Genomic DNA, 26,505 nt, shown 5'->3' with positions numbered 1-26,505 from the left:
CCTAGAGGCAGAAAGAACCATGAAAGCTTTCAGAAAGATAATGAATTCTTCTGGAGGGTAGAAAAACAGGTTTGGACTAAGGATGCACGCATCACTTCAATAATAGACCTTCCTGCCTCACTTTAGTATTTGTCTGGTTCACAAAAATAAGGTTAATGCAAGGGGGGGCGTTGTAAACCTTCATATACTCATGAAAAGATAGTAGCTGCAAAGGAGAGGGGTTTTTTTTGGGGGGGGGTTAACGTAGCAGTAGCTGGACTATGCAACCAGACAACAGCAAACAACCCTGGGGCATGCCTGATTTTGACCAGATGGAGCGGTGTGAGATTGGAGCATGGAACTTGTTGAATTAATAATTCAATCTTAAAAGGACCCTTAAGCCAGATCTCTTTCCCGACACCAGTTTTCTTCCCAAGAGGGGGAACATTTTTATATTGTATTGGGGGGGAGGCACCCAACGACTTCCCATTAAAAAGAAATACGGCCCTGCAAATGCATACCTGCGCAATTTATACCAGCACCTTGGGTTACATAAATCCAGCTCTGGGAAACAGCACAATAAAAGCAAGCCAGGATTCTCCATGGTCAAGAAGGAGAAACATACAGGAATACAGGAAGGTGCCTTATACTAAGTCACTAGTCCATCTAGCTCAGCACTGTCTACACCACTGGTCTTCAACTGGTGGGTCACAGTAGTGGGTTGCAACATGGGCACTACCACCATGCAAATATGTGGTAAGAGATTAAGAAAAGGGTCCCCTGTGTGTTTTAGTTAAAAGTGGGTCCTAAGTCTGAAAAGGTTGAAGATACTTGGCCTACACTGACTGGCAGTGGCTCCTCAAGGTTACAGTCTTTCCCAGCTCTATCTAGAGGGGATGGGACCTTCAGCATGCTACTGAGCTACAGTCCTTCCCTGGAGGAGGTTGGAACTCCTGTTTCAAGCAACTATTAAAAGACCAGCTTTCTGCATCTAGTCAGACTAGTAGCATAAGCATGAAGTGTAGATCTGCATGCAGTCAAAATAAAACCATTCATGCACAAAAGGGAGGTATCAATAAGCATGGGGGAGCACAAAGGTGAACAGAAGTAAAAAAATATTTAGGAGAGGGGGAAATGAACCCTAAAACAGGAAAGGGAAAAACAGAAAACCCAAAGGGGAAATGGAGTATTTAGGGAGGAAAGCTTTCCTTTGGGGGATGCTTCTAAAGAAGGGCCAAAAACGACAACAAAGCCAAAATAATCCATTGAAGGTGATACACGTCCCGTGGTATAGGGGAAAAGCACGAGGGCAGGGGAGAGAAGGACAATGTAATGGAGTATCCTGGGAAGGAGCATGGCTGGCTGACAGCAACACACTGCAGCATTTTGTTGCAGGTCTCCACTTGTACTATTCTTCTTCTTATTATTATTATATCTAAGAAAGACTGTATTTTTAAGCAGCAGAGAAAAAAGAGCTTTGTTTTTTATAGAGCACTCAGACAATCCAGCCTTCTTGTGATCTAGCTATAATTAGAGGTCAAGAAACCACCTCAGACTAAAAGTCACCTGATTTCCTCTGATGAGGCTACTCAGAAATAGCTTGCAGTACTGGGCTATGCAAACCAATTTTCAAGTAATCTCTTCACAACAATAATTACTGGTACTGGACTGGACCCTAATTTAGCATTTACCTAATAGATACATAATGTATAAAGCTGACATGAAATCATACAGCAGCTCTTTTAAAAGTTTAATTATATATGCAGAAGTAATCCAATCTATGAAAAATGTTATAGCTGTGGGTGGTTTTCGATGCAATATGAAGATTTAGACTGCAAGCTAGGCAGACTCCACTCCTATTTTGAAGGAAAATAACACACATCTTTACAAACACTGCAAAACCACTAATAAATGGAGGGGGTGCGCATGAATGAAATTTTTAACCCTGGACACGTAACAGTTAAGGGAAAAGGTGGTTTTAATATTTCTTCAATCAATCTCCCCACTACTAATGTCAGATTTTAAGGCTTGAAATTTAAGGGCTTGTCCACTCTATCAGTTCACCACTCACCAACATCAAGCTGAATGCAAATTTTACATGCAGCTGACAAGCAGTATCTAAATTTTTAAAAATCTAAGCAAATGTTTTTAAGTCACAATAGAAACCTGGACTGGAACAAGTCTTCTCCTTGAAGGTGAACAATTGTTCCAAAAAGTGATTAATGGAAGCTGTATATTCAGAAATCCCGTAGTACCTACCAATTAAGCAATCATACCCTTATAAACCCCTTTTTCTTTTGCTAGCCCCCATCCCTCCATTCTCCAGAATATGGGCATCTTTCTGTACCTAGTCCATTTTTAAGTCTACTTTACTCTGGGGCAAGGCAAGGAGACATAACTCAATTGCATTTTTCTATGGTAGGAATGCACATGCACAATTGTAATTTTCTACCAGCAAATGGATTGGGAGAGACGAATGAAATAGAGGAGTGTTACTCAAATTATGGAGAGAGCCAGCTCATCCCCTGTCTGTTGCCTCAAGTGCAGTTATTCTGTTGGCTGTTGGCTACCATGTTGCTTGTAGTCCTTGTGAAAGTGCAGATAAATATGCATGGTATCCAATCTTGAATACTTATGGCTATCTGGGAATGACTCAATGAACAATACAATTCCAAGCAAAATGCTCCAATTGCATGGGAAGCCTTTCTCTTCCAGTTCTCTGTTACTTTGTTTTATCGTTCATCTCCTTCCCTTTTCCCTTCATTTCCTCCTTGCGGGTCTCTTTTCCGTTACTATTTGGGTTGTGGTGGGTTAGGAAGCAGAGAGGACAGAAAATCTGAATTTGTTATGGGCCAACCAATGGACAAAAATGTAAGGCTACCTTTTAAAATTCTGCAGATTAAATGTGGCAATCAGAATAACTGGCCAGCGGCCACAAGGAACAGCAGAAAAAGATGCCTGCACATAAGGAGATAGTAATAACAGAGACTGCGACACTAGATGGGCCACATATGGTCCACAGGTGACCTTCTAGACTCAAGAGGGTAGGAAAGAAGGAATCTGCTACCTACAAATCTAAGAACAGAAGAACACAGAATGATTGAAAGTAACTAAAGATATGTCAGCATAGCTGTTCCCAAAACAATCATTGTTAGATACCATGTATGCTCCTCAAAAGTAAGTGCTGCATCCCAAAACACAGAACTATTGCTACTGTATATTAAAAGTTGCATTCTGAAAACAAAGAAAATGAAAGCCTGAATACCAAATCCCCAGATATCATTTGATGGAGTATGAAACCTGGAATCACAACAACACTTCAGTCCTGCTTAAGGAATATCACATAAAGAACACCTCAAAACTATACACAATAGAAACAAATGCATGATCAACAAGATATAAAAATTTCTAGGAAAACACCATTACCAGCAAAATAGCTTATTTTTAATGCAGAGCTGTTAGGAAAACACAATTATAAGCTTCATTTATGCTAGAAGATATAATCCAAACCCTGGTTTAAAAAAAACCAACCCAACAAACATTTGGAGCTTTATTTGTAAGAAGATGAATACAAAAGGTAAATGGAGAGAAAAACTCATTCCATGCACATTAGCCCTCCCAGTGAGTTCACAATAAAATGCTACTGTTAGAATAATCTAAATATAGTTTCAGAATGGTCTGTGCACACATTTTATGTAGATTAATACAGACACATAATAAAAGCATTGGTTGAATAGGCATGGGCTCTAGATCTCACAATAGAAAAGTCTTTAAAAGTACATGGAGTTTAATAAAAATAAACAGTGCAAAAAGAAAGCAGCATGGATCAAAAGCATCATATTCATCAACAACAGCCCCCTGAACAGAAACCATGTTCATGTGGCTACAACTAAGGCAATGGAATGGCCTTTACACATAGGAAGCAAAAAGGCTTTCCCACCAGCAATGCTTTTCAGAATGCAAAAGAAATGCTGATCTATGCTGTACCAGTATAAACAAGAATTAGCACTACCAACAGTAATTCAGATAATTCAGGTTTACATTACAGCAGAAGTCGGCTGCATATAACTTCTTTATTAATTTCTTTTTTGTTTAACTTTTTATCGGGTTGTTTTTTTAAAAAAGAAAATACAGATAATATTAGTAATACAAATAAGCAGACCATGGCAGGCTCGTACCATTCATATATGACAAGGTGAAGCATGTTAGGTTTACTGTAACATCCTAGCCATCTGGTTCATTACCTATAGCCAGTGTGTGCATCTTAATTCACAAACAAAATTAAAAGAGAACAGCAAAACCAACAGTTAACATTCAGCTTTGTACAGCCAGATATCCTTGATTTAGTCCAAACATAGCATCTCAACTATATCAGGCAAGTATCGATTGTATTGAAGCTAATTTAGTGATCATTTTCCTATTATGCTGCAGGTAAAGCAAAGTGGAGTGTCTATGAATGGAATTGTGGGGGGTGGGGTGGGCATCTGCTTAAATCAACCAAATCAAACTAAAGGCTGGGGGGGGGGATTGTTCATTCTGTGGAATGCTAGCATATATTATAAAATCAAACCACACTGGGGTAAAGCCATCCTTCTTGATCTGTCTGTGTGACCATCATGGACTTATTTGTTAATCGCTCTAAAAGGGCTATTTTGCAGACCATTTTGTACTATCAATCAATTTTTTATTGTATAAAGCCAAAGGCCTTTACAATGGACGACAGAGAATAAAGGGAAACTTTCACCTAAAATCGTACACATAACCTGTAGCAGTTTACAACTTAAAAAGAAATTTACAACATTAAGACTTAAGACTGGAGTGCAGTCGCATAGCTAGAACGGAGCTTCTTGGCTGCCAGTGCAAATTTGGCTGACTGGTGTGTAATATAGAGATGTTTATCAGCTAGGAGTTCAGCTGTCACTTCCTGTATGGATCGACTAGGAAGCCAATTAAAAGTTGGCGATATAAATTTTCCCCTGAGCATTGTATACAGGGGGCAAATCAGCAGATAGTGTGTATTGTCCTCTACCTGATTGCATCTATGTATACATTTGTGATCCATATGGGGAATTCCCCGGTATCTCCCCTCTAAATATGCTGAGGGCATCTGTTGAAATCTTAGTTCTACAAAGGCCCTGCGTAGTTGTGGGAAGGTCAGAGTTTCAAGGTAACGGGGCCTTGAGTGATTGGTCTTAATTTGGGGGTACCAAGTAGAGTAGTGGGCAGCAATGGTGGATGCTCTGTCTTGGCTGGCATCCTGATCAAAACTCCAATTTCTAAGGTCACGTGGTCTAAGGGCCAAGTAGTTCTCCATTTGGAGATTATAAGTCCTAAATTTATCTTGGCACTTTTTGTGCACAGCCCCCTGTCCTTAGTTGCTGTAACCAGCAGAGCTTAGTAAGAGTATGATCCTCGAAGGCATTTAGCCTGTGCCAGTATCTCAGATAGGCTAGATCAATTCTGGCTGCTCGTAAGGGAAGGCCCAACTTGGCTCTGAGGTTGGCTTCTGGTGTCCCAAAAAATTATTTTCTAGGATCTCATATTTCATATTTGACACCAGTTCCCCATATCTCAGTCCCGTAGAACATTTGGGTGATGATTTTAGAGACAAAAATCTTAATAGCTGGGTTGATTAACTGTTCGCCCTTTGAATGGAAGAACCTAGTAGGACAACCAAATATTAGCTTAATTGCTTCCAGATGGCGTTTCCATGATGATTTTCTATCGATACGTAATCCTAGATTTTAAATCTGGCTATTTGCTCAAGGGTGTGAGCAGGCTGTTCCCAAGCTCTGAAGTTTCAAAGAGTTTATCTCCATTAGCCATGTCTCCTGTAGGCATACTATATCAAATGTTTGCAAGCACCTTTTGAAGTCCAGGTCAGCTAGTTTGTTCCTCTAGCCTGCAATGTTCCAAGAAACTAGTTTTAAGGGGTAGGCTAGTTCCTTATCCCCGCGGCGGAGTGCGCTCCCGCTGCTCGGTCCCAGCGCCTGCCAACCTAGCAGTTCGAAAGCACCCCTGGGTGCAAGTAGATAAATAGGGACCAGCGGGAAGGTAAACGGCGTTCCGTGTGCTGCGCTGGCTCGCCAGATGCAGCTTCGTCACGCTAGCCACGTGACCCGGAAAGTGTCTGCGGACAGCGCTGGCCCCCGGCCTCTTGAGTGAGATGGGCGCACAACCCTAGAGTCTGTCAAGACTGGCCCGTACGGGCAGGGGTACCTTTACCTTTTACCTTTAGTTCCTTATCAGGGACGCGGGTGGCGCTGTGGGTAAAACCTCAGTGCCTAGGACTTGCTGATGATAAGGTCGGCGGTTCAAATCCCCGTGGCGGGGTGAGCTCCCGTCGTTCGGTCCCAGCTCCTGCCCACCTAGCAGTTCAAAAGCACCCTTAAGTGCAAGTAGATAAATAGGTACCGCTTTATAGCGGGAAGGTAACAGCGTTTCCGTGTGCGGCGGCTGGTGCTGGTTTGCCAGCTGCAGCTTCGTCATGCTGGCCACATGACCCGGAAGTGTCTTCAGACGGCGACGGCTCCCGGCCTCTTAAGCGAGATGAGCACACAACCCTAGAGTCGGAAACGACTGGCCCGTACGGGCAAGGGTACCTTTACCTTTACTTTAGTTCCTTATCGGTTCTCAGCCAGTCTGCCATGGAGTCTGTCAATAAGGCATATCTATTCCCTGCACATCAGTCAGAGGTCGGCGAGTGGAAGATTTTATTTATGCCTTTTGAAATTACGTTCCTTCGTACCTTGGAAAGTTCATTGAATTTAGCATAAGAATGTCAGGTCTGGGCTTTGGTGCTTGCTGATACCCTATAGGGATGTTGTTAGGGGATGATATATAAAAGGGGCAGTGATAGATTTGCCAGGTGATGGGCCCTCCTATTTTGTTAACTTCTGGGAGTACTGAAAGCCTGGATTTTTGCACATTCCCACCACATATGGAGGTAGGTACCAGGTGCAGGCCCCTGCCAATCTAGCAGTTTGAAAGCACGTCAAAGTGCAAGTAGATAAATAGGTACCGCTCCAGCGGGAAGGTAAATGGCATTTCCATGCGCTGCTCTGCTTCTCCAGAAGCAGCTTAGTCATGCTGGCCACATGACCCGGAAAAACTGTCTGCGGAAGCTGACAAATGCCGGCTCCCTTGGCCATTAAAGCGAGATGAGTACCGCAACCCCAGAGTCGTCAGTGACTGAACCTAATGGTCAGGGGTCCCTTTACCTTTTACCAGGTGCAGGACAACATCGCCAACACCTTGTATGAAACATACATGTGACTTCTGAAGTGGAAATATGCATGCTAAACGTGCTTCAGAGAATCCTGGGGTCTGAGGTTTAGTTGTTATGTTTAATTATGTTTCAAGGCCTCATGGCTGCAGAAATGCTACAAAGGCAAAAACTAATATGGAAGTGGCAAGGTCTAGGCTGATTTAATTGATTTTCCATTTTTAAGACCACATTTCAAGGTTCTATAGAGGTCGATTCAGACCGTTCAAATGAGTAGCAAAATCACATCAAAACTTCTGTAGAGCATAAGTAGAACATGTCCACTAATTTCATCATCCACCAAGATCAGGAGAATGATATGCAAGTTATGTTGCTCCCATGCATCTAAAATACCCAGATTAGCCTTGGTCTTCTGATTCGTTTCATTTTTTTCCCATGTAGCACGCAAAGCTAAACAAGTTACTCTTCTCTGCACAACGAGCCACAGAACACGTTCTAGAGATATATGCGTACTTGGTTTTAAAAGGTAAAGGGACCCCTGACCATTAGGTCCAGTCGTGACCGACTCTGGGGTTGCGGCGCTCATCTCACTTTATTGGCCGAGGGAGCCGGCGTACAGCTTCCGGGTCATGTGGCCAGCATGACTAAGCCGCTTCTGGTGAACCAGAGCAGCGCACGGAAACACCATTTACCTTCCCGCTGGAGCGGTACCTATTTATCTACTTGCACATTGACGTGCTTTCGAACTGCTAGGTTGGCAGCAGCAGGGACCGAGCAATGGGAGCTCACCCCGTCGCAGGGATTCAAACTGCCGACCTTCTGATCGGCAACTCCTAGGCTCTGTGGATTAACCCACAGCGCCACCCACATCGTACTTGGTTTTAAATATCATATAAAAATAAACAGGCAACTTTTTAAATTTACCATCTGTTCTTCTACAATCTTCTTTTCTTATTCATCAAACGTCCAAGCAACTTTAGTGCATTTAAGGGAATTAATTAGAAATGACCATGGAAGCCATATTGTCTAGCAGTGTTCAAAATACCTCTATTATTCCAAAAGTAACTACGCTGAAGAACCCCTCTCTCTGCGCATGGAGCTAGAACAACATTTTCTATGAATGAATGGGTATTCATTATTTAGTTCTGAATCCCTGATTTAATAAAGCCTTCGGCAAAAGAGAGCTTCAAACACTTCCCATTATGCAGATGGAATGCGCACAGCATCAAAGCTTATGCCGCAGGAAACAGAGATGGTGCATCAAGTGACTCACACAATTCCAGAATGTAAATATTTTTAATGGTAAGTTTTTACCCTATTTAGCAATATTCGAAATCAGAAACCAAATGAGCGGCCCCCAAAATTAAATAAATAAATAAATAAATATAGGGAATTGTATTCCCTTTTCAAACCAAAATTAGCAGAAGAATAGAATTACATTTCTTCAAAACCGAGTTGGCTCAGGAGAGTGAAAAAGGAAATATTTTATCTCCCAGCATGCCAAAGCTGTAAAAGAAGAGTAGGGGGAAAGGCAAGTGTTTACTGCTGCAATTTACTGTGCACGTAAAAGTCAAAAGAAAACAGAATGTTCCATAAAAATTTATTCATTACATTGACCCTCCCTTATACCGATAGGTCAAAACCAATTTCTGATGAGTTCTGTTTTAAAAAACAAACACACAACAACAAATATTGCTAAGATTTAGCATCTCTCTGAACTCTAGCGACTTGCAGCACAATCTATCCTATTCATGTCTACTTAGAAATAAGTACCAGCGAATTCAATGGGATTTACTCCCAGGTAAGTGTGTATAAGATTGCAGCCTAAATCCTTTTTGCCTATGGAAAAAATGTACAATTTTTTAAAAACAGAGAATAGAAAAAACAGGGTTATAAGTTATTATTAGTTTTAAAGCAACAGCTGTTTTAAAAATTGGTTTGGCATATCATATGCCCTTTGCTTGTGTACGTACAAATGTATCAGCAACTTAATCTGATTAAGACCATACGCTCTAAAGACTTCCTGGGATTCTTCCTTTAGGATATGGATATATTGTCATGTGTGGGTAGTGCCAAAATTCCCTCCTTCTGAATTTACCACTAGATTAATCAGTCCCATTTACCTTGTGCTGGTTGTGGAAGAACAGCAATGCATTTATTTTCCAACATTCTTTTTAGATTAGTTTTCTTGAATTTGTAAAAGTCACCGGGAATGCACAATTTGCTCCCACCATACTTTTCTGTTTCTTCCATTTATTGCAGCTTTTCCCTTTACCCTAAGCCACACGCACCATCACTCACGTGCATTAAAATATCATGCAGTTATACATACAATCCCATTAAGTTTTTCTTTCACCCAGTCTTTCAATTGACCACCTTGCTAGCTATCATCAGTTCCCCATCACCATTGCCTTACGCACACAATCACAATTCAGGAACAAAACAAGGTGTGTAACATTTTAATATCTGCAAGTACATGACAGTGGTAATGGGAACCGTAAGTGCTAGCAAATTAGGGAGGGCTTTAAACAGAGAACTGAAGTAAATCAGCAAGTTGATCAACTAAAGGCTGGACCAAATAGAAGCTGCTGAGGAAAGCTGACATGATCGTGCACAAAATCCAAGAAAGAAAGAAAGAAAGAAAGAAAGAAAGAAAGAAAGAAAGAAAGAAAGAAAGAAAGATTTTAATCCACCCTGTCACTCATGCACATGATTTTGCTGAAGGGACATAAAACAATGACTAGGAGAAATAGAAAGCAGCAGCAAGTACGAAGTATGCACGTGCCAATTCTGTACATAGTTAATTAGAGAAAATCTCTATGAACAATTGGAAGACAGGCAGAGTGAAACTCTGGGCACAGCCAACCCGCAGAAAACTTGCAAGTCAGAGCAGGGGAAATCCATCCACCCCTAACTGGTAGTCAAATACTACATACTGAATGAATTAAATTGCCACAATTTGTACCAAACCATTAGAATTCTTTGAAGAGTACAAGAACGTAAGATGAACTCTGTTGGATCAGAACAAACGAGAACTGCCTGGCCCAGCATCTTGTTTCCCACAGCAACCGAGCAAATGTCTAAGGGAAGCCCAAAAGCAAGACATGAAGGCAATAGGCCTCTTTTGTTGCTGCTCCAGAGGAGTTGCCTCTGATCCTGTACAGTAGGGTAAGCAACCTAAGGCCCATGGGCCACAAACGGCCCATGGGGGTCGTTTAACCGGCCCACGAGCGGCCCCCGAACTGAGCCACCCACTTAGAGAGTCCCCGCGCACTGCGCTAAACCAGCGCAGTGTGGCGTGGGGATTCGCTTCCGCAGTGCTGGAAATCACGTCTACGCAGATGCCAGAAATCGCGGGCGCACACGCAATCCGGTCCACAGAGAGATCTCCGCTGGAGTGAACTGGCCCAGGCGAGGCAAACCTTGTTGACCCCTGCTGTAGCGACAGTAGCCACCATAAAGTAAAGGTAAAGGGACCCCTGACCATTAGGTCCAGTCGTGGCCAACCCTGGGGTTGCGGCGCTCATCTCGCTTTATTGGCCGAGGGAGCCGGTGTACAGCTTCCGGGTCATGTGGCCAGCATGACTAAGCCGCTTCTGGCGAACCAGAGCAGCGCACGGAAACACCATTTGCCTTCCCGCTGGAGTGGTACCTATTTATCTACTTGCACATTGACGTGCTTTCGAACTGCTAGGTTGGCAGGAGCAGGGACAGAGCAACGGGAGCTCACCCCATCGGGGGGATTCGAACCACCGACCTTCTGATCGGCAAGTCCTAGGTTCTGTGGTTTAACCCACAGCGCCACCTGCGTCCCAGTAGCCACCATAGTCACGTTTATTTTTCAACATAAGAAAAAAAAATATTTCTTACAATAAATGGATAGTTTTTAATCACACAGGAGCACACTGCAAGTACCCCACCCCACCTTGTGACCTCAGTATACCTAAGTGTTGCCCATGCACCATGCCCAACCAGGCTGGGCACCAAGCTCAGCCCAAGCTGATGATGCAATGAAACAAAAGTAACACAGAGAGGTTGGATTTATTCTAGCCATACTCATTTTCAAAGCAAGCCCTATGATACAGTTCATTCCTGTTTAGACAGCAGTGCAACATACCTGCAGAGGAAGCTTCACATGGTACATACAACTCAATGTGCACAGATTTTTCACATAATCAGCAGGACTGAACAAAAACGCCCTCCCCAGATTCTCCATCGTGTCTGACTGAATACTCTTAGAGCAAGGGGAGGTGTAATCCCTCCAACAATTTTGTTGGGATCGAACAATAAAATTCTAAAAAATAATAATTGGCGGGGGGTCTCAATTAATGTTAAATGAAACACTATTAGTGCATATAATAGAAACACAGAATCACAGAGTTGGAAGGGACAACAAGGGTCATCTAGTCAAATCCCCTGCAATGAAGGAACCTTTTTGTCCAACATCAGGCTCAAACCCATGACCCTGAGATTAAACGTCTCATGCTGTACTGACTGAGCTATATAGGTGGATGGCAGGCAGCAATGGGCTAAGAGAGAAGAATGGAAAGGAGTAGGGGCCAAGCCCCTTGCTTCCTTAAATACATTATTAGGTTGGATCCACAGTTGCGCTCAAAATTCCCCACCATATTGCCAGGCCCATTGAATCTAATATTTGGGGAGTGTGAGCTAGAATTCTCCAATAGTTGCGGACGGGAACCAGAAAAGGGAAACTTCTCAGAAGGTTATTCTCAGGCAAATTTTAGCTCGGCGTATTAATCAGGGACTTTGAAAATGTAATTAAAGCTACTTACTTCTACAACTGTAATGAAGAACAAAAAGTCTCTGTTTACATCTACACAGTTGAAAAACCAGAGACTTTACGTCTACTTTTACAAGTTTTCTGTAGGGGGGAAAAAAACAGAGCACAAGCAATAATACATTTATCACCATTCCCTGACCCTGCATTCCTCAATCACACAGGAATCCTTCTATATTGCTTTTCTTCAATGGCACCTTTGGCCGAGTAAGGAATTTAGAACTGGGCCTTTCTGTTGTATAAACATTCAAACTCACCATAAGTATCTGATGCAGAATTTGCTTGCCACAGTCATAAGATTTGTGGGGTTGTTTTTAAAAGGCTTTTTGAAGCTGCTGTTTTTCTTTTAACTTTCTGAACATATTCATTTGAGAATCTTTTCTTTTCTCGACAGGGGATAGAAATTTAACGTAAATTCATATATATCGTAATTTTTATCTGACATATTGGGAGGCGGACTTCTTTCAATATGGAATATGCACAATTAAGAGTTAGAGAATCTAAAAAGAGTCCCAGTTATCGTCCTAAGCTTTCACACAAAAGCAACAGTTTTGGGAACTTAAAAGTTTGCATAAAACAGCAGATCATCCTGGGAAGAATAAAGGCCACTTTACACCTGATATTGTTAATACACTGAGATCATCTACACATAGGAAACAAGACATCCAAATTATACGTAGCAAGAGTATCTATTTGTTTTAAATAGATAATAACACACACACACACACAATTTTTTTCCAACAACAAAGTTGAAAGATAATGATCTCCAATTAAATTGTGATAATAAAAAAGAGTCAGCCTTCACACACACACAAAAAGTTGATAACTCAAATGCCTGGGGGGAAAGTAAGGTTTTAACTCCAACATCTAAATGCCCAAAGTGTTGGCACGTAGCTACCGTATTTTTCCATGTATAAGACTAGGGTTTTTTCCTAATAAATTATGTCAAAAATTAGGGGGCATCTTATACACAGATAGTACCAAGGCCATTTTCTTAAATCTGAGTCCCCCAAAATAGGAGGCGTCTTATAGACGGAAAAATACGGTAATTATATTGGAGTTGGAACTCCACAGTCAAGGTGCTACCACAGAGATGGCTGCATCCCCAGAAGCCTCCAACTTCACTTCTAAAGGGGGGAAAGCAGCAGATCTTAATAAATTGGCAGGTTTGTATGGAAACAGGTGGTCCTGCAGATACTCTGGTCCCAGACCATTACAGCTTTATGGATCAGAACCTGTGCTTTCAATTGGCTCAGAAATCAGCTGGAAGCCAACACAAATCTTTCAGCAATGGTAAAATATTGTCAGGCCTATTGTTTTGCTACAAGATAAGCTGGCATGGAAGTACCGAGTGCCAATGTAAGAACCAATATTCAGGCCATAAGCAGCAACTTGCTTGGTTTCCTGTGGTGAGTTACTACTGCCTCCAGTTACAAATATGAGGGGAAGCTTTGTTATATCAGGAGTGAGTTCTTTTACATATTTTGGCTACTACTGTAATGTATGGACAAGCGGACTAGTAGACATTTTGCAGGCTAATCACATTTTTGCTTTTTTCAAGGTCACTCTCAATATATAGAGACCTAATAACAAGAACAGGGACGCGGATGGCGCTGTGGGTAAAAAGCCTCAGCGCCTAGGGCTTGCCGATCAAAACGTCAGCGGTTCAAATCCCCGCGGCGGGGTGCGCTCCCGTCATTCGGTTCCAGCGCCTGCCAACCTAGCAGTTCGAAAGCACTCCCGGGTGCAAGTAGATAAATAGGGACCGCTTACTAGCGGGAAGGTAAACGGCGTTTCCGTGTGCGGCTCTGGCTCGCCAGAGCAGCGATGTCATGCTGGCCACGTGACCCGGAAGTGTCTCCGGACAGCGCTGGCCCCCGGCCTCTTGAGTGAGATGGGCGCACAACCCTAGAGTCTGTCAAGACTGGCCCGTACGGGCAGGGGTACCTTTACCTTTACCTAATAACAAGAACATAGCATTTATATGTCAACTTTTCAGTGTTCAAAGTACTTCACATAGCCCAGTAATCCTCACAAGAATCCTGTAAGGTAGGCTAGAATTACTGGCAGTGTTTGCAGTATATTGCATACTGAGTGCTAAGATTGAGAGAATAGTTGCTTGTCTAAGGCAACTTAGTGACTTTATGGGTAAGGTGCCATTTGAACAAGAACTTAATATTGAGTTTTGCAAGCCATTCCAATAGCCTTTTTGGCTAAAGGGAATGGTATAAATGCCATAAATAAACAAACTTCTTGGACCATGGCTTACATTATTGGCCACCACACTATGCCAGCTCTCAACAGATAATTCCAAACAAACAACTGGATGATACCCCAGAGCACAGCAAATGGCGTTTAACTGGGTATTCATGTAGACATTAGACAAGCCCTACTACAAACATCCCTATCCTATTAAAACGGTAATGCTGGTGTATAACAGGGATTTCAGTGACTGCAAAGAGAAACTGTTGCTGCAGTGCACAAATGTAATAGGAAATCTCATGGTGACAATATTGTGTTCAATAAATACACAAAACATTAGTACTTCAAGATGCTTTGAGCTAAACAGTGTTTCTACAGAAAGCTCGAGGGCCATATCAGAAGCACCTATTGGCTCAGGGGTATGAAAACACAGAGCTATTAAATACTATGTCCTTCACTTCTATTTCTACACCCGGTACACAATACACACTACACAACCCTTCCTCCTGCAGAGTTTCCCTGCCCACCCACTCCTCTGGAAGGAAAAACATTTCAATCATGGAGCTTTAAAGCCTATTTGGCAAAATCCCACCCTTTTTCGTGTTTGAGCTCCTGAGGAAACCTCAGAAAATCAGTACTACACACTGTCAAATTCCGTTTTTTTTGGGGGGGGGGCAGAGAAGAGAAGCAATAACTAGGCCTCACAATATCAGTCTCCTCCAAGCTAGCATTCTCCTTTAATTACAGAAAGCAGAAGCTTCATTCTAAAACCTCAACTAAGGAAGGGCAGAGTTAGCAATCCCAAACACATCTTTGTCTATTCCCCTTTCTCCCATTCAAACCCCATTGAAACTTTTGCTTCATTCATAACATTCACCTGGAGGAGCTGCTGAATTCCCTGATTGTCCCACCTACGCAAACAATCCCCTTGCAATGTGTATTCTTTGAGGCTCTCAAATTGTGCAACCTTTGAGGAAAGAACCACCTGTTAACCTTCTCTACAGCATTGAGCAAAATGACAATGTTTATCACTGTAAGAGAAAAATCCACATACATTGTTCTATATATGTACTTTGGGGGAAGAGACATTTTAGAACCCATGGTAACATCTTTTAAGGAAACAGGCTGAACATGGGCCTCTGGGATACTGCAACTGCAATCCTACTTTCTTTGCACAAAGATGATTTACTGCACAAGTCCATTTGGCCCATTCTGACTATGTAAATAGCAATTGACAGCAGTGGGATATTTATATTGGTTGCTAGTTACATATTTAACATTTTCTCTTCTTTCCTCTCTCTCTTTTTAAGATCCTGGTAACAGTGACAACAGCAGCACCTGGTGGCAGTGGTCAGTATTTTGTATGTGCTCCTTTTCATCACCTCTTCTGGACTATTTATCAATCAAACTTGAAGTTATTTGCTTTATCAGAGAAACTGACGAAGAACTATTACAGCACTCTGTCACTCTCTGTGTGTTGCTTTTTCCCAGGATTGTTAGAAACAGCACTTTTGTAAAAAGATGCATTAACAGCAAGTGATGCATTAACAGCAAGTCAACTAACTGCAGCCAAAAATACCTGCCCAACATGTGCAATAATTCCTCCGAGGAGTGTTTTCCCCTTGGCCTACCTATGATCAAAGTTTATGGCAAAGTAGTCATGCTGTAACTTTCCATTTTACTCTAAAGTTGCTACAGATCTCTTGCATTCACCCCTTTTAATGGCTAATTAAAAGTTGTAATGCTTTATATTTCAACTTTCCAGATGAAGAAAAAACACCATGGATTTACTTCTGACATTTTTCAATATTTGTAAAAAAAAACCCAGACAAAATTCCAAAACTCATTTATTTTTCTTTAAAGACTGGTATTAGATATATATTCCAAGTCATTCAACATGTCTTGTATGTTAGCAGTTGGTTGATAATAATGAAAATTTTAAACAACACTTTGTGTTTTGGAAGCCATGGTTGTTACATGAATAAAACAATATGAATTGGAAAATACTTGCATTTCGGAAAGAAATTTTCAAATTAGATTTGACAGCCCAGACAGCTGTGGATAGACATACTATAGGTTTTAAAATGTTTATATAAAACCATATGCAAATATATCACAATTGCAATAGTCTGAAACTGTGATGAATGTTTAAAGGCACATATCAGTGTAGGAAGGGGAAAGCTTCAGAATTTAAAACAAATCTGTATTAGAAAACTCAATATACCACAAAAACAAAACCAACAGACCATGTAGCTTTTGCTCTGCAACTTCCATTACTTTATAAAATTGCAAGCATCTGATAATATGAAACAAATACATATTCGTGCATGATTAAATAATCCAAAGTTTCAAATTCTTTCATTAAAATGTTGAAGTTTTGCTGTCCTCAAGCCTGAAATGGATAGTACTCACAGATAAAGACCGGCAATATCTGTGCTTTACTCTCTTACTCATCTCAGTTAAAGTCATTGGCCAAAACACCATGCACTCTTAAATATCTTCTAACAAATTTCTCTCTCTCTTACACACACACACACACACACACACACACACACACACACACACACAGTGCACTTTCTTGCAGTAGTAAATAGACAAATCTAGGTTAGAAAGATTTTCATGTTGTGCTGTAGATCTTATGAATTATACATAAACCATGGCTCTCAGTTGCATTTAACAGAAGTAACTGTATTGTGGGGAGGGGGAGGAGAGGGAAGCGGTTGACAACTAAGGGACAAGAACCTGCAGCCTGAGTTAGAGAAATGCTTAAAAAAACCACATAAGGGCTGTTAAGTTCTAACCACTGCATATAAGGCTAAACCCAGGTGTGCACAGTCTATATCATATATAGATTCCTCTGAGAAAGACATTAAAGAATTGGAGGGGGGTTATAATATACTCACCCTAAAGCATTTCTCCCCTAGCCTGTACATTGTCCAACAGAAACCATAGCCAGGCATGCAAGAAATACATTTCCAACCAAGCAGCCTCTTGAGCCCATACAATTCCACTCCTCCCCCAAACAAAACACATACACACACACTTTTCTGCGTTCAGATTTTGTTTTTCTTCCAGTCTATAATAATGTTTACCAAAACTGAGAGGTCTAATCCGGGGTCTGAAGTGACGACGCAACTGATAACCAACTGCCTCTCTCCCACTCCTCTCCCCCCCTCACCCTTCCCCGCATATCCCCCATCCACCCTAAACAACCCTCCCCTCCTGTTCTGCTTTTGCTTCGAAGATGGGAAAGAGAACTGCGTCGCAGCTTTCAGGCAAGCAGCCTGGGTGCTGGGAAACCAAATAGTTTTGAAATTCCCTCCTGCAGGATGCAGCCGCTCTCTTGCTACCTTCCACACTCTTGCTCCCCAGAGGAGGAGGAGGAGGAGAAGGAGAAGAAGTTTCAGCCTCGTTCGTTTGTTTGTTTTTCCCTGTCCCGGTTTTTAAAGCGCTTGCTTCTTTTCCCTTTGCTGCTAGCAAGCAAGCAGGCGATCTGGACATGGGACTTTGGGGCGATTTGCGAGAGAGGCAGAAAGCTTTCCCTCCCCAGTTTTTGCGGAGCCTTCGCAACTGGACCAAAGTGGCGGTGGGGGGGGGGGGGAGGTGAGAGAGAGAGAGAGAGAGAGAGAGCTTTTGCTCAGGGGTGCCCATTGAATCAACTCCTTGCGCTGCCCCGTGCGGGGAGCGCTGACAAGTCCCGCGCAGCGCCGCGCGCGCGCCATCGCTGTTAGTGTGGGGCAAAGGGGGCAGCATCCCAGAAGGGGGAAGAGGAGGAGGCGCGACGTGGGGGAATTAGGGGAGGTGGGGTGGAGTAGGGGGCTGAGACTTGAGCGCACGTCCTCCTTGGTCGCTTGCATCCTCTCCACCCTTGCCCGGCCACTTGCGCCCGTCCCTCCTCGCCTCACCCGCCCCCCCCCCCGCCGTCCGCCCCTCTCTCATCCCTCCCCCTTGTTACCTTGTTGCAATGGTAATAGTCCAGGGGGCCCAAGCAAGTGGGGTCGGCCCCAGGCAAGGAACCAACGGCGGTGGGGGCGGAAGGGTAAAACCTAACGTCCATGCCGGGGCTGCGCGCTGAGGGGGAGAACGAGGTGGCGGCGGCGGCAGCAGCGGCGAGAGGAGGCTCCAGCGGGCATGGAACCGGCTCCTCCGGCGGCGGCTGCTCTGCCTCTGGCTCAGGGCGGGCGGGCGGGAGGGGAGGGGAGGAGAGGCGGGGAGAGGGAGAAGGGGAGGGAGCGCAGCCCAGAGCCGGCTCCACTCGCACTCTATTGTTCCAGGCACCGAGGCGAGGGGGGGGAGAGAGAGAGAGCGGAGGAGGAGGAGGATGGGGGGAGGGGAGAGCGCCTGGGACCTGCCTGGGCTGGGCTCCCACAACAACCTCTCTCAGGCGGGCGCTGGGACAGCCACAGGGCGGGAAGGTGTCGCCAGCACACCCCGCGCCGGAGAGCGGGCCTGCCCCGAATGCCGACCCACCGAGGGACGGCGAGGGCCTGGCATGTGCCGAGCGCGCAGGGAGCGGAGCCGCCGCTGCACTCTCTCGCGGAAGGGGCTTGGGGCAGGTTCTTCGCCGACGCCCCTCCGGGCTTCTTCTTTTCTTCTCGCTTCCACCCTCCTTCCCAGCCCTCAGGCTAATTCGCGGGAAGGTACCGCCTGGGGCTCTATAGTCACCCTTGGCCACGGGGGAATGGGTCCCACAGAAAGAAGAGGCGGGGGACTCTGTAAGGGAGTCGCAGCAGAGGGGCTCGTCCGGGCAGACTTTTCACTTTGTGGACCTGCTTGCTCTCCGCAAAACCCTGCGGTAGGAGGGGGGCGCCTGGAAGAGCTCCCCTACCAACCAACCCCCCCCCCCCCCCAGTCTCCAGGTATGCCTCTTGGGCGTGTTTTCGCTCGCACACAAGTGAAGGGCTTGAGCTAAACTCTCAACTTGGGGCTGAGATCCGCTCCCAAAGTAACCAGCACTTTGCCCTACCTGAGAAAGACTGGGCTGGGACCTGCCCCTACCCCAAAAAGAAACAGAGAAGAGGCAGCTCAAAAGGCGATTTGATAGCCATATTCACATATTTGAAGGGCTGTCGCAGAGGTGGATTTGTTTTCTGTGCCTACAAGGGGTAAAAGCACAACCCATGGGTTCGAATGGCAAGAAGTTTAGAGTTTAGACTAAACACAAGGAGGAACTTCCTGACTACAAACTGTTCCGCCAGAGGGACAAACTGCCCCAAATGTGGTTCGAGGCTTTTATGAAGAGGCTGGATGGCTACCTCTCGGAGATGTTGTAATAGTGGTTTCTAGGAAGCATAGAGTGATAAACAACCTGTGTTTGTCCCAATTAACTGTCTGGAGCAAATCTTCTAAGATCTATCAGAAGGCACTCTTGGCTAGAACACATAAGTCATTTCAATTTTTGAAGGAAAGTTTCTTCCCCTTAATGTTCTGCCCTGGAGGAGTAGGCTCCAAACCACCAATAAATAGTTGACAGCTTTGTGAAGAGAGGCTTCTGTGATACCTTGATGCTGCTGGGTTAACTCCTTTGTTTTTTCACATGTGAAAACAGACAATGTGTTAAGCACTGAAGTACAAGCTGAAGAGCTACACAAAGCTAGCAGAGAAGCGGAATGGGGGTGGGGGGAATAATGATGTTGTATGGAACCCACTCATTATTTCCATTTTGTTATGTTTCTAGGAATGGAATATAACACGACAACCAAAGTTCAGAAGAAAAAGTGCATGTGGGGTAGACTATTAATGTCCCAAACCAAAAGAAAGAACAGTTTAAAAATGAAGTGGACCTGAAATGGTTCCCAACTGATCATATTTCAAATAAAGACTAAATTAAAATAAGATAGGGAAAAGACAGGGGGAAAGAATTGCTTGTAGAATATGGAATTAAGAATCTCAGAACATTCACTGTTCAGTTTAGGCTCATCAGAAAATTGTAGAGTCATACTGGGAGGCCTGCACCTAGTAATGGATTTCTACAGGAAGTGAAAGAGGAAGAAGGTAGTATTGATGAAGTAAGAGGCACATTCTGCAGTTGGATAACCAGCTTTACAATTGGCACGTCCGGGACATTGTTCAGGTTTGTGTCGTGGTCTTCGCTTCCTCTCCAAGTGTTTCAAAACATTTGTTTTGAGGAACACCACACCAAAAAATATACTTTGGGAGAAGGTTGTCATTTGAGGAAAAGCAACAGAATGAATAACCATTTATGGTTGGGTATATGGCATGAATCATCTAGTGCCTGCATTTTAATTATGAATGGCAGTATTTTATATACCTTGCTACAAAAGGACCAGATCATGGTGCTTAGTTATACAGTCCATACAGGGCATTATGCAGTGTTTGGCTCTGAGGCAGCTATGGAAAAGTGAGGTGGGAATGGCTGAAGGACTTTGGGGCAGCTAATGGGCAAAGATATTGTGGGAAGAATGTAGAATACTGTTAAATACCTCCCCAATCTCCAAGTGATGCAAGATTCCATGGCTCCAAGCATCTACCCAGGGTTCATGTTTCCTTTGGAAATGAGGCTGTGGTGTTTTTATGATATATTGTTTATTTATACACATGTACATCCTGAGCCTACAATGGAGGGGTTCAAAGCATTACACTCCTGTCTCTCCCATTGCTGCAGCTTCCGATACAGGGAGCCCACATTGTATTCTCCAGCTTGCAACATTTTACAGACTGACCCCTTTTACCCACGACTGAAATCCTAAAACTTCTTCCTAACAAAAACTCTGGCATTGTCTTTAGATTCATTAGCTCAGAGCTCAGGGTGGGGCTTCACCCATCTGCTGGCTGGCCGAGAGTCATTGCTTTATCAATCCCTTTCTTGATGGCTCCCTATCTTCTCTTTGTCCTCTTTTAATGATCCATCTCCCCGGGAGATTTACCTGACACAGGAAGCTGTTTTGACCTGTATTTCAATATGCTAAATCCAGCACCTGGCAGCGCATTTTAATACTCCAAGCATTGATTAGATCCTAAAATTTACTAAATCCAGGAATTATGAGTGCCTTGCACCCACAAACTCTAGCACCCAAACTTGTAACAGTATCATGGTGAAGAAATAAAGCTGAAAGCCTACTAAGAGGAAAATAAATTCTGTCCCATAGATAAGGAAATCAAAATATATACTATTGGGCAGCAACAGAAGAAGGCATGGGTGAAATGGGTGTTTGTTTAGGAAAAGGAAGCCAAAATATATACCATGCGAAGGAGTAGAAGAAGGAACTGGCCGTATCAGTGACAGAAAATATGCACACAAGGAAACCATAGGATTGGTTAAAAGAAGTCCAAATGGCCTTTATTATTCTATGAGATGCTCTGTTTCCCCCCAAAAGGGCTGGATTTTAGGTCTCTCTTTCACAAACACACTCCAGATTAGAGGGTGAAGGGAAACTAATCTCAAAACTTGCATCATATTTACTAATTTGTTTCAAGCCTGAACTATCTCATAACTGGGTTAAGGACAAGCTGTCATACTTGAAAGTATGTTTCTCACTGTTACTGTAACTTCCAAGACATTTCTCACAGGTGAAAGTGTAACGTTCCTCTCTGAAACTGTTAGATTAATATCTCAATATTAATTTGAAGTAAATTTAAGTTGCTTTGAAGTAAATCTCCTAGAAGTCTTTTCACAATAAGAATGCTTAGGATTATTATTATTTTATTTTCTTGGTCTGGTTGATTTTATACTGCATAAAGGAAATGTGAGAGGAATTGCCACCTTTGTAAAACAGAATTCTAAAAGGATTCACAATTAAGGTGAATGGATTCAGTCTAGGGTGGACAGCATGATCCCACTTGTAGTTTGCCTGGATCTATGGTAGTACAGTGGTACCTTGGGTTAAGTACTTAATTCATTCTGGAGGTCCGTTCTTAACCTGAAACTGTTCTTAACCTGAGGTACCACTTTAGCTAATGGGGCCTCCTGCTGCCGCTGCGCTGCCAGAGCACGATTTCTGTTCTCATCCTGAAGCAAAGTTATTAACCTGAGATACTATTTCTGGGTTAGCGGAGTCTGTAACCTGAAGCGTATGTAACCCGAGGTACCACTGTACACAATAATAAGCAAGCTCAGAATGGCATATTTTCCGATTTAAAATGGTTGTTTTCACTTACAAAATGAACTTTCCACACTCTGTGCAACACATTCTTTACATCATAGGTCTTTTTTAGTTTAACCCATCCACTATTGTGTTGCCCCTGTGATGTTTAGTGTCAGCTGCTGTCTCTTCTTACAACTGGAATCTCCTTCAATAATCAGGTTGAAACATCTCCCTCATACTTGAAACACAATAGCCCTTTTAATATGTTATTCTATGCATACAGTTAATTGCATGAGGGGGGATGTCAATGTGGCAGCAGCTCTGCTCCAATGTACACACGATCATTGTTCTGTAAAAAGAGAAAAGGAAGAAGAAAAGGACTCTGCACATACAACTGTAGATGTGGAGGGCTTTTCCCTGCCTGTTTGGGGACCCTGTTTTCCCAGTTGTATGAATGGGGTCCTCTTCAGGCAATACAATGAATGTGTGTATGTTAGGGGCACAGCCTGCTGCCCACCCAGCCCCTCACATATTTATTGTATACGTGAATAATGTATGATAAGGGCTTGCATTACAAGCAAATAAACTAGGCCTCAGGTCATGTTGCTCCTGTTGTTCTCCTGAGGTAAAGCTTTCTGTCAGCCTGGAATCTCCAGCTCTGACGCTTTTAACCACTGAATGCCCAGTTTTTATATCATAATTTTTGAAACTATGATGCTATTTAGACTATAATTACAGTAATGAAGACTTAGTAATGAAATGGGATAGTTGAAGCATAATCAGTTCTTCAGCATCCTTCTCTATAAAGGTAAAGGTACCCCTGCCCGTACGGGCCAGTCTTGCCAGACTCTGGGGTTGTGCACCCATCTCACTTAAGAGGCCGGGGGCCAGCGCTGTCCGGAGACACTTCCGGGTCACGTGGCCAGCGTGACATCGCTGCATCTGTCAAGCCAGCACAGCACACGGAAACGCCGTTTACCTTCCCGCTGGTAAGCGGTCCCTATTTATCTACTTGCACCCGGGGGTGCTTTCGAACTGCTAGGTTGGCAGGCGCTGGGACCGAGCAACGGGAGCGCACCCCACCGCGGGGATTCGAACCGCCGACCTTTCGATCGGCAAGCCCTAGACGCTGAGGCTTTTACCCACAGCGCCACCCGCGTCCCTTGCCTTCTCTATAAAAATAAGGTTATTAAGAACACGCAAACTCAGCAGTACTTCAAACCTGAAGTGAACCCAACACCTGGCTTTGTCTTAACACATTTACCTCAGAAAGAACCATTAACAACAATGCCTTTAGATTTTCAGCATTTTGAAGTGGGGGTAACATCCTCCCCTGTGAAACTACTGCCCCCTTCAACAGTCCACTGTGCCACAGGCTTTCCTAAACAAAACAAAACACAGCAACAGCAACAGCAAAAAAGTCTTCAACTCATTGGGTGGTTAATCTTTTTCTTCAATAGGTAACGATGTTGAGGTTGATTGTACTTCAACCATACCCTCTCATAGCCAGTTACTGTCTTCATTACAAATACTGTAGTATCTGTCTCTGTAGAAGATACTTGATGTTGGTTCTTCTGTTTTCTGCACTCTGACATCTCTCCTACTGATGCTGGAGTGTCATAAATTGGTGAACCTGAGGTGAATATTCTATAGCCTCTGCGTTGAGATTTGAATCTAGTGTATTTCCTGGCATAGCCTTGCCCCTTGTTCAATAAAATGACCACTAGAGCTCATTTATAAGCAGCTTCCTTTGCATAGAAGTAATTTCACACATATAGCATGACTCTGTAAAAAATACTCCTTGGATCATTCCCAAATTCTGGCTTTTCTACATTTAGAAGTTACTGAGCCTTAATACAGGAACTTGTGGCTCAGATCATGACACGAGGGGCTGTTATTTGTGATTATTGTAATCTTTGAGCTATAGAGATAGTCACAAAATGTTACTTCTTTGGTCCATTTGAGAAGTAAAAAGTTGAACTTTATGGAAAAACGATCTTCTTTCACTAGGTCTTAAACCTGCTCATTAAACCTTTTCCCTCATGCCTTCTAGAAAGTTGTTCCAAGCTTTATGCAAGTGGCATAAGTAGGTGAAACATACAGAAACTTTCAGTGTGTAATTTCCAGTACTAGAATTCTTGTGAGAATTTCAAAGGTGCTCTGACACTCCTCTGTCTACTGGTCTTCTAACAGTGGTGATCATTTTCTCCATTTCAGCTTCTTCCCTGTATGAAGGACATTTAGAAGTCTGGCCAATAATGTGTGTTGCTTAACAAATATTCTGTGGAATGGGAATGCTGTGAAGCACAGAACAAATTTTAAGTCCTACAATACTCTGTAGCCTAAGCCAGCCCTTGGGAGCTGCACTCTTCTCTACATCACAACATACAGGATGGAAATGATACAGCACAAGTACCTTAGGAAAAATTACATCTACATACATGGGTGTACAAACATGGGACATGGGTGGCGCTGTGGGTTAAACCACAGAGCCTAGGACTTGCCGATCAGAAGGTCGGCGGTTTGTTTGTTTTTTTTGTTTTTTTGTTTTTTTAATAATATTTTTTATTGCTTCTTTCCAAGGTCAGATACATCGTCCATAATTCAACAAAAGCGACTTTACAAAAAAGAAGAAAAGAAAGAAAAAATCATAAAGAAGAAAAGATTCACATTTTGCAGACAATTTTTCATAATCCACTGGACTTCCTCATATCCTCCACCCCCTGCATTCTTTACCATAAATAAAAAAAAATAACAGCAAATTAATACCTTGTTTCATGCGTTTTTGTACTTTCATCTATTTGTATTTTAAATTTAGGGTACTTGTTGTGTATTCACTTTTCCATCAATCCTGAAAATATAAACATTACTCTAAAATTTAGTCCTTTCACTCTCGTAACTTAATTTCCACCATAATCAAACTTAATTGCCGAAGTTTGTTTTCACCAAGCTTAGCAAATTCTCAACATTCATATAACTTATGATATTTTTGCAGATAGTCCTTAAATTTTTTCCAGTCCTCTTCCACTGCCTCTTCTCCCAGGTCCCGGATTCTGCCGGTCATTTCAGCCAGTTCCATATAGTCCATCAGTTGCGTATGCCACTCTTCCAGCGTGGGTAACTCCTGTGCCTTCCAATATTTTGCTATAAGGATTCTTGCTGCTGTGGTTGCATATAGAAAGAAGGTTCTGTCCTTCTTTAACACTCTCTGGCCCACAATGCCCAGGAGAAAGGCCTCTGGTTTCTTGTGAAAGGTATACTTAAATACCTTTTTCAACTCATTATAAATCATTTCCCAAAAAGCCTTCACCCTCGGGCATGTCCACCAGAGGTGAAAGAATGTTCCTTCAGCCTCCTTACATTTCCAACATTTATTGTCAGACAGATGATATATCTTTGCAAGTTTGACTGGGGTCATGTACCACCTGTATATCATTTTCATAATGTTTTCTTTCAGGGCAGTACATGCCGTGAATTTCATACCGGTGGTCCATAACCTTTCCCAGTCTTCAAACATAATGTTGTACCCAATGTCTTGTGCCCATTTTATCATGGCTGATTTAACCGTCTCATCCTGTGTGTTCCATTTAAGCAACAAATTATACATTCTTGAAAGCACTTTTGTCTTAGGTTCAAGTAATTCTGTCTCTAATTTCGATTTCTCCACCTGGAATCCAATTTTTTTGTCCTTTTTAAAAGTTTCTTGTATTTGGGCATAATGTAGCCAGTCTCGCACCTTGTCTTTTAATTTTTCTAGACTCTTCAACTTCCAATTGTCTCCGACTCTTTCTATTATCTCACAATATTTTGCCCAGCCACCCTCCATGTTAAGCCTTTTTGGGGCCTTAGCCTCCATTGGTGATAGCCACCAGAAGGTCGGCGGTTTGAATCCCCACGACAGGGTGAGCTCCCATTGCTCGGTCCCTGCTCCTGCCAACCTAGCAGTTCGAAAGCTTGTTAAAGTGCAAGTAGATAAATAGGTACCGCTCCAGCGGGAAAGTAAATGGTGTTTCCGTGCGCTGCTCTGGTTCACCAGAAGCGGCTTAGTCATGCTGGCCACATGACCCGGAAGCTGTACGCTGGCTCCCTTGGCCAATAAAGCGAGATGAGCGCCGCAACCCCAGAGTCAGTAATGACTGGACCTAATGGTCAGGGGTCCCTTTACCTTTACAAGCCAATAACTGGACACCATCGTCAACAAACCTTCGTAGAACAGCTAGAGTACTCTACTAGGCATTCTTCAGCTGATTCTTTTT

At 43.1% G+C, this 26,505-nt stretch overlaps 1 protein-coding gene and 1 long non-coding RNA gene across 11 annotated transcripts in view; both read right to left on the bottom strand.

Moving 5' to 3' along the window:
* TOX2 (TOX high mobility group box family member 2) overlaps positions 1-18,399 on the bottom strand; it is a 223,774-nt gene extending 205,375 nt beyond the window's left edge. For 2 of the 10 annotated variants that reach the window (XM_028734869.2, XM_077929198.1), the window contains exon 1: positions 18,160-18,399. In XM_028734869.2, coding sequence (XP_028590702.2) covers positions 18,160-18,261 — 102 coding nt within the window. In that variant the 5' untranslated portion in view covers positions 18,262-18,399. Of the gene's footprint in view, positions 1-17,107; positions 17,258-17,296; positions 17,351-18,159 lie in introns of those variants that run through there. The other 8 variants (XM_028734872.2, XM_028734868.2, XM_077929201.1 and 5 more) reach the window with 6 other exon arrangements.
* LOC144327831 (uncharacterized) lies at positions 239-17,101 on the bottom strand. Its single transcript, XR_013392989.1, has 2 exons — positions 13,962-17,101; positions 239-13,585 (listed from the first exon to the last, which is right to left on the bottom strand). It is a non-coding gene; the product is annotated as an uncharacterized LOC144327831 (long non-coding RNA).
* Positions 18,400-26,505: the final 8,106 nt, after the last annotated feature.

This window comes from Podarcis muralis, chromosome 5, assembly GCF_964188315.1.
Source record: "Podarcis muralis chromosome 5, rPodMur119.hap1.1, whole genome shotgun sequence".
Classification (NCBI taxonomy): domain Eukaryota; kingdom Metazoa; phylum Chordata; class Lepidosauria; order Squamata; family Lacertidae; genus Podarcis; species Podarcis muralis.
The sequence above is the reverse complement of the archived record's forward strand: the minus strand, read 5'-3'. Positions and strand labels throughout refer to the sequence as shown.